The sequence below is a fragment of the Canis lupus genome, chromosome 1 (assembly GCF_011100685.1).
Source record: "Canis lupus familiaris isolate Mischka breed German Shepherd chromosome 1, alternate assembly UU_Cfam_GSD_1.0, whole genome shotgun sequence".
NCBI classification, from domain to species: domain Eukaryota; kingdom Metazoa; phylum Chordata; class Mammalia; order Carnivora; family Canidae; genus Canis; species Canis lupus.
In genome coordinates, this window is record NC_049222.1 from 122,908,123 (window position 1) to 122,918,506 (window position 10,384).

The 10,384-nt window shown below is 55.7% G+C and overlaps 1 protein-coding gene and 1 long non-coding RNA gene across 4 annotated transcripts; one reads left to right on the top strand and one right to left on the bottom strand.

Annotated features, from left to right (window-relative positions):
- Positions 1–785: 785 nt before the first annotated feature.
- LOC102154158 lies at positions 786–6,616 on the bottom strand. Of its 3 annotated transcripts, none has more exons than XR_005354833.1 (4): positions 6,511–6,616; positions 4,143–5,924; positions 1,101–2,682; positions 786–1,013 (listed from the first exon to the last, which is right to left on the bottom strand). It is a non-coding gene; the product is annotated as an uncharacterized LOC102154158 (long non-coding RNA). The 3 variants fall into 3 exon arrangements; XR_005354832.1 differs by lacking the exon at positions 6,511–6,616 and having other exon boundaries at positions 4,143–4,330; positions 5,777–6,427; XR_005354831.1 differs by lacking the exon at positions 6,511–6,616 and having other exon boundaries at positions 4,143–6,427.
- On the top strand, positions 6,598–9,931 carry UQCRFS1 (ubiquinol-cytochrome c reductase, Rieske iron-sulfur polypeptide 1). The gene is made up of 2 exons (XM_038529554.1): positions 6,598–6,850; positions 9,048–9,931. The coding sequence occupies exons 1-2, from the start codon at positions 6,637–6,639 to the stop codon at positions 9,656–9,658; spliced, it is 825 nt and encodes a 274-aa protein (XP_038385482.1). The 5' UTR covers positions 6,598–6,636; the 3' UTR covers positions 9,659–9,931.
- The last annotated feature ends 453 nt before the right edge of the window (positions 9,932–10,384 follow it).

Below are 10,384 nucleotides of genomic sequence, written 5' to 3' on the forward strand. Positions count from 1 at the left end.
ATGGCTGTGCAGACGGACCGCAGAGCGACCCCCGGAGTGACCCACAATTACCTTTACCTCGTTATAACACTAAGACTGCAGCCCAAGGAGGGCCTCAGCCTCATTCACATAACACGACACACGTGCAGGCCTGTTTCTCAGGCGGATGTGTGACCTCACGCCCACCTCTACATGGGATAACAAGGCTTCCCCCTCTCGCGGGGAGTCACAGCTTCAGAAGCCATTCCCCAAGATCTCCTTATTTGCTGCAAATAGGGTTTTCTCTGTGGGACAACTCCACCTGGGGCAGCTTCTGACTCCACATTGGTTGGTTACACTATCAGGAGGTCTCTGGGAAGAGAGTCGGCCTCCGGTCTGTGACCACGACCTCTGATTTAAACAAGCCACTCGTTTGCTATGAGGAAGGCTTGCCTCATGCCTCCTCCATCCTTGCTCTTTCATACACTTTGCTCTTCAGAGTTCCTGGGAACTGACAAGCTTACCAAACATTTACATTCCCAGGTCCACGGCTATTTCCCACGCCCCTACCCCTAATCTAACACCACCCCCCCATTTATAAAAAATAACATTTATTAGGCTCTTGTGTACCAAAGACTAAGTACTTCATTGGCTTTATTTCTTTCATTCTTTTTTTTATTTTTTAAAATTATTTATTTATGATAGTCACACACAGAGAGAGAGAGAGAGAGGCAGAGACACAGGCAGAGGGAGAAGCAGGCTCCATGCACCGGGAGCCTGACGTGGGATTCGATCCCGGGTCTCCAGGATCGCGCCCTGGGCCAAAGGCAGGCGCCAAACTGCTGCGCCACCCAGGGATCCCTATTTCTTTTATTCTTACAGCAATTTCATTTTTATCCCCGTTTTACAGATGAGGAATCGGAAGCTCACCATTGCCCAAAGTCACACAGCTGTGGGCTCTAGGAGACAACCTGTAAGGGGCAGAGCTGACATGCAAACCAGGTCGTCTGCCTCCAGATGCCTCCACCAAGATGCAGCATTCCAGGATAGAGGAGCTGGAACATGAAAGCCAACAGCTTAGTTAAAAATAAAACAAAACAAGAACCCAGCCATGGAAACCAGAATGACTTACGTAGGCCCACCTTCCAAAGTGCCTGCCACTCCTGGGTTCCGGGCTCCATCTCCCACGAGAGGACAGATATTCGGCCAGAGTTACGCTCTCCCCTGCTGCAGCTCTGGACCGGAACCTAGACCGATGGGCTCCGATGTCCTGTCTTTGCGGGAGTGATGTCATCAAAATGGCAACATGGGACACTTCAGCCTCTATCTCCCCTACGAGGTCAACAATTAAGACAGTGACCTCGAACGCAGCTCTGGAATGGGTCTGGGGTCCACTCAGGAAACTCTAGCAACGTAGTGAACACAAAGCCTGAGAAGAACTGCACAAGAAAAGAAGAAAGCAAGTTTCCTTGTACTTAAGTCAACCCATCCCGCAAGCTGGCACTGCTCGGTGCCGAGAGGAAATGTCCCAGCCTGGCGGAGTTGTCCGTGCCGGGAAAGGGAGAGCAGGGACGGCCACTGGCTCCCCCGGCCTTTCAGGGGCGCTGCACGGAGGTCCGGCTTCGGTCTCACTGCATCAGAATGGCGAAGTGGACACGTGTAGAGACGGCTACGGACACGGAAGAAAAACATCAGCAATGCAGCGGGAGCGCCGGGCTTCACAACGACCTGCCCTGCAGGCAACCGCAGCAGGTGTCTCCACTGAAGGAATAAATGGCCAGCACAGCTGCTGCGGCGCCCCTGCAGACTTCGGCAGTCTTTGACCCACAGGTATCACATTTGATGGTGCCAGCGACCCGAGTCCCTCCCAGCCCACTCCCCTCGCCCCCACTGGAGCTTAGGAACGGCACTAGGGGCAGCCAGCTCAGGCCTCTGAGGCTGCACAAGGGCAAGGTGCCAGCCTGGAACCCTGTGGATGACCGCCCACCATACCACCAGGTGTGTGCTTGCAGTTTTCCCCTCCAGCTGTGCATCCATGTGACTGGCCTGATGCCCATCACTGGCCTCTCTGCAGTGCTCATGCTTGAAGGGAGACCGCAGCCACGGGGAGTGTGCCAACAGCCAGGGCCCCACCAGCTGCCTATGAGTCCATAGTTGGCCCTGGCTCTTGCTGCCTGCCTTGACTCTCACCACTATGTTTGTGTCTGCCACTGGCCACTGCCCCCGTGTAGACACCTGTGGCTGGCCACCACAGACCAGTGTGTGCATAGCACTGATTCCGGCACCGCCACTGCCTGCCACGATGCCTGGACACTGAACACGGCAGTACCACGAAGGGTGCCAGCGGCCCTTGCAGAAGGATCACAAAGTTGTGGATGCTTTTGGACCCCTGAGCCAAGGAGATGACACGTACCACCACCACCTCCCCCCATAAACCCAGGGCTGCTGCGTGCCTCCAAGTGTGGTGTCCTGCATCACCAGACCCAGGGTCACAACAGATAAAAGTCTTCCTTTCCTGAAGTCAGTCCACAAAGTCTGGAAGAGGTGACGGCTTCTTCAAATGCACAGAACTGATTCAAGGCAGCGCGGACAACCAAGAATTGGAGACACACGGCCCCACCAGAAGAATATAGTCAACCTCCAGTAACCGGCCCCAAGGACACGGAGATCCAGGGATTGTGCAATTAGGAATTCAAAATACTTATTCCACAGACGTCCAGAGAGCTGCAAGAGAACACAGATAAACAAGTTAATGATGCAAGAAAACAATACAAGAACAAGATGAGGAGAACAAAGAGATACAAGAACACGAAGAAGAACCAAACAAATTTTGGAGCTGAAGAATAAAATGAATGGAAAAATTGAATAGAAAGCATCAACGTCAGACTCGACCAAGCGGAAGGAATCGGCTAGAAGACAGATCAGTTGAGATTCTCCAATCAGAGGAGCAGCAATTTAAAAGAAGAACGGAAAGAAGAAGGCCATAGGACTATGGGGTACCATTAGGAGAAACAGTGCGTGTGTCGTTGCACGTGGAACGTCCTTCAGCTTAGATCATATGAAAAGTCATAAAGCAGGCCTTAGCAAATTTAAGAAGATTGAAACGCAATTGAGAGTCCAGAAATAAACCCTCACATATATGGCCAACGAATATTTGGCAGGGGGTCGGGAATACTAAAAGGAGGAAAGGGTAGTAGCTTCAATAGACGGTGTCAGGAAAACAGGGTGCCCACATGGAGAAGAACAAAACTGGACCCCTATCTTACCCCGCCCACAAAAGTGAACTCAAAATGTGTGAAAGGCTTAAACACAGGAACAAAAACTATTAAACTCCCAGAAGAAAACATAGGGGAAAAGCTCCCTGACACTGGTCTTGCCAATACGTTTTTTTGGGTACGACACCAAAAGCGCAAGCAATGAAAGCAACATTAGTAAGCGAGGGTATGTCAAACTGATAATCTTCTGCACGGCCAAGGAAAGCATTAACACAATGGAAGGGCAAACATGAGAATGGGACAAGATATTTGCAAATCATATATCTGATAAGAGATTAATAGTCAGACTATATGAAGAGCTCATACAACTGAGTAGCAACAAATAATTGGATTTTAAAAATGGGCAGGGGATTTGAATAGACATTTTCCCAACGAAGATACACGAAGGGCAACGTGAAAATGTGCTCGACATCACGAGGAATCAGGATAATGCAAATCAAAGCCAGAATGAGATGTCACCTCACACCTGTTAGAACGGTCATTATCAAGAAGATAAGGTGTAAGAAAGGGTGGTGAGGATGTGGAGAAGAGGGAACCCTTGTGCGCTGTTGGTGGGAATGTAATTTGGTGCAACTACTACGGAAAATAGCACGGAGGTTCCTCCATAAATCAAAAATAGAGCTACCGTGTGATGCAGCGGTCCTCGTGCTGGGTGTGTAGGGCGAGGAAATGAAAGCAGGATCTCAAGGAGATGACGGGCACTCCCGTGCTCATTATTCACGGAAACAACCTAACGTCTGCCAGTGGATGAATGGACAAAAAAGATACGGTACATACACCCAGGGGAGTATTATAGGGCCCTGAGGAAGAAGGGAATCTTGCCATTTGGGACAACATGGATGAACCCCGAAGGCACTATGGTCAGTGAAATAACTCAGGTAAAGAAAGACAAATACTGTACGATCTCACCTGTATTTCGCATCCAGAGAAGAGGAACTCACAGGAACAGAGAGTAGAGTGCTGTTCCTAGGGGTGGGGCTTGTGGGAGACGGGGAGAGGTCAGTCCCCAGGGCACGAGCTTCCGGCTAGAAGGCGAGTAAGTCCTGGGGATCTGACACGCAGCACGGCGATGATAGTCACGATAGCGTATCCGGTCTCTGAAAATTGCCAAGAAACTGGATGGTAGGTGTCCTCACCACCAAAAGGGATGATCATTCTGTGTTCTGGCCTAGGTGTCACCTGATGCCATGCCGGTAATCGAGGTGCACTAGACGTGCCTCACGTCCACACAGCGTGCACACCTTAAACGTACACACGTCGTCAACGCTATCGCAGTAAGGCCGACGGAAATGACGCGTCCTAGGGTCGGCGGTTTGTCACCTTTGAGTCCCAGTTTCTACCTCCACAAAATGGCAAGAGTTATTTTTATTGTTGTTAAGGACATATACGTGGCACTTACTGTGCGCCAGGCGTGGCTCTTGGCACTTTACGTATCTCAGTCCAATTCATCCTTAAAACAACCCTTTGACAATAAACGCTGTCATTTTAGGATTGTTATTGTGAGTGGAAAACTGATTTAATGCGGAGTCTGGACACTCTGGGCGAGCAAGTTCTACTCTGCCTACCCCGCGGGGAGGGCCTTGTGAAGTCTCCTTCCTCCCTTCCTCTCTTCTTCCCATCCTCGCCTCCTCTTACCCACCTCAAAGGGCCGTCGTGATATGAGGTGTGCTACTCTGTGTAGAGCACTCAAACTGTGTACAGTGTGTGGACGTGTCCGCTCGTACCTTTAGGGTTGTTGCCGGGGCGAGCCCAGGACCAGACCTATGAGGGGACCTATGAGTAGCTCCTGAGGAGGCCAGTTCCAGCACTGAGAGTACAACAGAGTCCCTGGGGCTATAAGAGTGGCCAAGCCTTAGACCCTGAGAAAGGTCCAGGAGGAAGAGGTCGGTGGGCTGGGGACCGAGGGAGAGGAACGACAGCGAGGCATCAGGAATCCGAGGAAGGTTCTCGGAGGGGGCGGGTGATGTGTCGGACAAAAGCAACACCAACAAACTCGGTGCTTAGCAGGTGGGGCTCCCGGTTCGTGTGTTCCACGTATCAGTACATTTACTCCTTCCGGGGGGCGGGGGGCATCGATAGCAACCCCATTTTGCAGGTGAGGAAACCAAAGCAGAGAGGGGTCAGGAAACTTGCCAAGGTCCCAGAGCCCATGCACACATGGCACAGGGAAACGTCATTTACCTAACATTTAAATCAACTCCCTGTGACCTAAATAAATGTAAAACAAACTTTATTTCGCTATAGTCATTGGGAAATCAGTATGGAGACAAAATAAATACCATGAAAAGAAATGCCATTATCACATCCTCTATCTGCTGACTCGGCTACCCAAGGGCTTTGAGGTCCAGGCCTATTCTCCTAAAGGAGAGACTGGCTAATAGATTAGCACCGAGCCGGGACTTGCTCGTGGCAAGATCAGAAGATTGGAACGAGAAGGAAGAAAGTTACTTCCTTTTCGTTCAAGTCTTCTGATGGAAGTAACTTTCTTACCGTGCGATAGAAAGTGATGTAGGGACCCACCCCTGCACCCCCTAAAATCTCACTTAGGGAAACTGGTGGTGGTTGAGAGCGGAGGCTCAGAGGACAGACCAGCCCCTTCCAGCCCCTGCTGGCTCTTGTCCTGGGCACATGATCCCTCTAAACATCCGTTTCCTCATCAGTAAAGCAGCTGCTACTTCACAGGGACCTTGCCTGCCAATGAAAGAAGGTAATGCACAACATTTAACACGTAGTAAATGTTTGTATCACACACCTAAGCCATCACCATCGTCATTACCATTATTGAGCCTCGCCGGTGAGTCTTTGGCCTTTTTAAGATTCTATTTTGTAGTTCGATGGTGCTAATAACCATCACAGCGCACACGTAACGCTCACCCTATGCTGGGCTCTGACGCAGGTTTTACGAGTACGTGTGACCTAATGCACGTGCATGTGCCCTACCAGGTCTCTAGGAGAGCGCGTCTGTAATGTAATAATACACACGCGCGTGTGTGAAGAGTTGCGAGTATCCCCATCTAAACTATCACGATGACCTGTTCCCGCCCCCGGGCTCCTGCAGAGGAGGCTGCTCCCGGGAGGCACGCAAGGCGGACCCACAGGGCTCTGGGCCTCCTCTGCCACTTTGTATCCAGGAGATCCCAGGTTACAGACCCAGGGGCGCGCAGGTGCGGACGGTAGGGCCCCGCCCCTGGCCCCGCCCCCTCGAGACCCCGCCCCCTGCTGGCCCCGCCCCGCCCTGAGCGTAAGCGCTGGCCCCGCCCCTGCGGGCTCCTCCCACCGTGCGGGGGAGCGGCTGAGGCCGGCGCGCTGACGTCACGGGTGGTGCGCCTCCGGGCCGCTTGGCGCGTGCGCAGTGCGCGGAAGGTCGTCCCAGTGACCGGCCGGCGGTTGGAGCGCAGTCGCCATGTTGTCGGTGGCCGCGCGCTCGGGCCCGTTCGCGCCCGTCCTGTCGGCCACGTCCCGCGGGGTGGCGGGCGCCCTAAGGCCCCTGGTGCCGGCCTCGGTGCCCGCCGCCCCGGAGCCGCCGGTGCTGGACGCGAGGCGGCCGTTCCTGTGCCGGGAGTCGCTGAGCGGCCAGGCCGCCCGCCGCGCTCCGGTGGCCTCGGCGGGGCTCACGGGTGAGCGGGGCGGGGGCGGGGGCGGGGGGCCGGGGGGTCGCGCTGGGCCCCGCGGCGCAGGCCCGCTGCCTCCTCCTCGGCGCGTCCGGCCCCGCTTCCCGCGGCCGCGAGCGGGGGGCGCCCGGGCAGCTGCGCGGCGGGGTCGCGGGGTCACGGGGTCGCGCGGTCGCGGGGCGGGGCCTCGGTCCGCCTGCTTCCCCCGGCGAGGGGCCCACTCACTCCTGAGACCCGGGGACAGGCGCGTCCCTGCGGCCTCGGCCCGCCCCGGCGCCCGGGAGGTTCCCCGCGGCCTGGCCCCGCGCCGCGGGCCGCGCATACAGCTGGTGCACAATGTGTGCGGACTGCGAGCCCGTCCGAGCCCGTCCTCGGGCCGCGCATACAGCTGCTGCACAATGTGTATGGACTGCGAGCCCGTCCGCGGGCCGCGCATACAGCTGGTGCACAATGTGTGTGGACTGCGAGCCCGTCCGCGGGCCGCGCATACAGCTGGTGCACAATGTGTGCAGGCCGCGAGCCCGTCCGAGCCAGTCTGCGGGCCGCGCATACAGTTGGTGCACAATGTGTGCGGACTGCGAGCCCGTCCGAGCCCGTTCTCGGGCCGCGCATACAGCTGCTGCACAATGTGTGTGGACTGCGAGCCCGTCCGCGGGCCGCGCATACAGCTGGTGCACAATGTGTGCAGGCCGCGAGCCCGTCCGAGCCAGTCTGCGGGCCGCGCATACAGTTGGTGCACAACGTGTGCGGACCGCGAGCCCGTCCGCGGGCCGCGCATACAGCTGGTGCACAATGTGTGTGGACTGCGAGCCCGTCCGCGGGCCGCGCATACAGCTGGTGCACAATGTGTGCAGGCCGCGAGCCCGTCCGAGCCAGTCTGCGGGCCGCGCATACAGTTGGTGCACAACGTGTGCGGACCGCGAGCCCGTCCGCGGGCCGCGCATACAGCTGGTGCACAATGTGTGCAGAGTGCGAGCCCATCCGCGGGCCCCCGCAGGGTGGGGAGCCGGGAGGGCTCTGCTGCCCTGTTCCCCGCGCCGCGGGCTGTGCATACAGCTGGTGCACAACGTGTGCAGCGTGAGGTCCGCGTTGGGGCCGCCCGAGCCCATCCGCGGGCCTGCGCACGGTGAGGAGCCGGAAGGACCCCGCTGCCCTGTTCCCCGCGCCGCGGGCTGTGCATACAGCTGGTGCACAGTGTGTGCAGAGTGCAAGCCCGTCCGTGCCCATCCGAGCCCATCCATAGGCCCTCGCAGGGGGGGGAGCCGGGAGGACCCCGCTGTCCTGTTCCCCGCGCCGCGGGCCGCGCATACAGCTGGTGCACAGTGTGTGCAGCGAGGTCCGCGTTGGAGGAGGACACATGGACCACTTGGGGGCGGAGGGGGCCTGGACGGGGCGGTGCAGGTGCAGGTGGGGAGGCGGGGGGAAGCTTCAGGTGTCCCGTGTCCAGAAGGGCGATCCCGCCCGAGGTTAGAACCGAGCCCAGCCAGCGGGCCACGGCGGCCCGGGCGGGCAAGTCCACGAGCGCGCTGCTCCCCGCCCCCCGCCCCCGCGTCCCCCGCCCCGCGCCCCCCTCCCCCTGCCGGTGGCCGCCCGGGCCCGGCTGCGCCCCACGTGGGGGCTGGAGCTGCGGTTTGCACCTTCGGGCGCGGCCTCCGCGCGGTGAGCCCAGACGGTAGTGGAGCCCAGAGCTCGCCCCAGATCCCAGAGCCAGGCTGCACCGGCAGGTCAGGTGGGCAGCAGGTGGACGCAGAGCCGCACCCGCGCTGTCCCCGCCCTGACCTTGACCGTGACCGCGACCCTGAGCCCCGGAGCCGCGGTGCTGCCGCCTCCGCCGTGTGTCCTGCTGCAGGCGCGCCCCACGGTGCTCCCAAGGTTTTCCTTTCCCAAGCCACTTTACCGTAGGGATCCGGTAGGACGTATCTAGCGCACAAAATACGCGTTCCTGACCGTTTATGTCACTGAGCAGGCTGGCCCGGCGGTGATGTTCCGAGGGCCTCAAAAGATGACACTTCTTTGACTGCTTGTGGGGTCGGTGTGTTATGTGCTGGCACTGCCAGCCTGACAGTTTCTCAGATCCCTGCGTGCCATTTCACAGTTTTTATACCTCGATTTTTGCTTATGAACTCACAAAGGCTATTTCCTGATGTATGTCCCTTCCAGGGTACTCCTCTAATTGTGTTTTAACTTTGTGTTTATTTTGCAGTCCCTGCTTCCATTCGTTATTCCCACACAGACATCAGAGTGCCCGACTTCTCTGACTACCGACGCGCTGAAGTGTTAGATGGCACAAAGTCCTCAAAAGAGAGCAGTGAGGCTAGAAAAGGTTTCTCCTACTTGATAACAGCAACAACTAGCATAGGTGTTGCGTATGCCGCCAAGAATGTCGTCTCCCAGTTTGTTTCCAGCATGAGTGCTTCTGCGGATGTGTTGGCCATGTCGAAAATCGAAATCAAGCTATCTGATATTCCAGAAGGCAAGAACATGGCTTTCAAGTGGAGAGGAAAACCGCTGTTTGTGCGCCATAGAACCAAGAAGGAGATTGAGCAGGAGGCTGCAGTCGAAGTGTCCCAGTTGAGGGACCCACAGCACGATTTAGATCGAGTAAAGAAACCTGAATGGGTTATCCTGATAGGTGTCTGCACTCATCTCGGTTGTGTACCCATTGCAAATGCAGGAGATTTTGGTGGTTATTACTGCCCTTGCCATGGGTCACACTATGATGCTTCTGGCAGGATCAGGAAGGGGCCCGCCCCTCTCAACCTTGAGGTTCCTTCGTATGAGTTCACTGGTGATGACATGGTGATTGTGGGTTAGAGACCTGGACTCAGGTTCTAGGCTCCTTTCGGTCTTCTTGTCCCCTCAGAAGACTTAGAAGGAAGCCATCTACACTTGGGTTGATTTGAAATATTTAAGAATTGCTAATAATGTACTTGCAAACGATGTGAAGTAAATTGAGTTTAATGTTGAATACTTTCAAGCATTCACCTAATAAAGCCACTGTTAAACATTGCTAAGCTCAAAGACTTCAAAATTGCGGTGTTTTGATAGCTGATTCTAATTAAAAACTATAGAATGGTGTACAAGATATTTGTGAAGTCTGTGATCAGCGTTTTCCTTTATCTGCCTTTGTGTTTGCGACACAGATTCTGCAGAGCTAATGGTTAGACTGAGGTGCAAGTAGCAGATCATTTCCGAGTCCTGGAAGATGCTTATGGCATTGGCAGGAAATACGGTATCCAGGTTTCCCTTTTTTTTTTTTTGCACGTGGGTCCTGGCTAGGCGTGTCCGCCCCACCTGCGCACCCCTCCTCCCCGAAGCTGTGGACGGTGTCCCATGTAGTCTATGGGAGAGTCCCTATGGGGCTGAGCCTCTGCTCTAGCTGGCCGGTTTCCTGTTTGACGGGTCGGGAATTTTTATATTTCACTCAGGTGAGTAAGTAATTAGAATGCAGTTCTAAGAGGCAGTGGTGGGATATTCCCTGAGAAAAGATTTCCAGAAGGGCAGTGCTGCTGTCCCTCCTCCATCTGGTGTGGGTATTCA

Excerpts from the sequence above, each read along its gene's own strand:
- UQCRFS1 (XM_038529554.1), top strand. The coding sequence starts at position 6,637 with ATGTTGTCGGTGGCCGCGCGCTCGGGCCCGTTCGCGCCCGTCCTGTCG. Across the intron at positions 6,851-9,047 it reads GGCCTCGGCGGGGCTCACGG|TCCCTGCTTCCATTCGTTAT; the intron begins GTGAGCGGGGCG and ends TTTATTTTGCAG.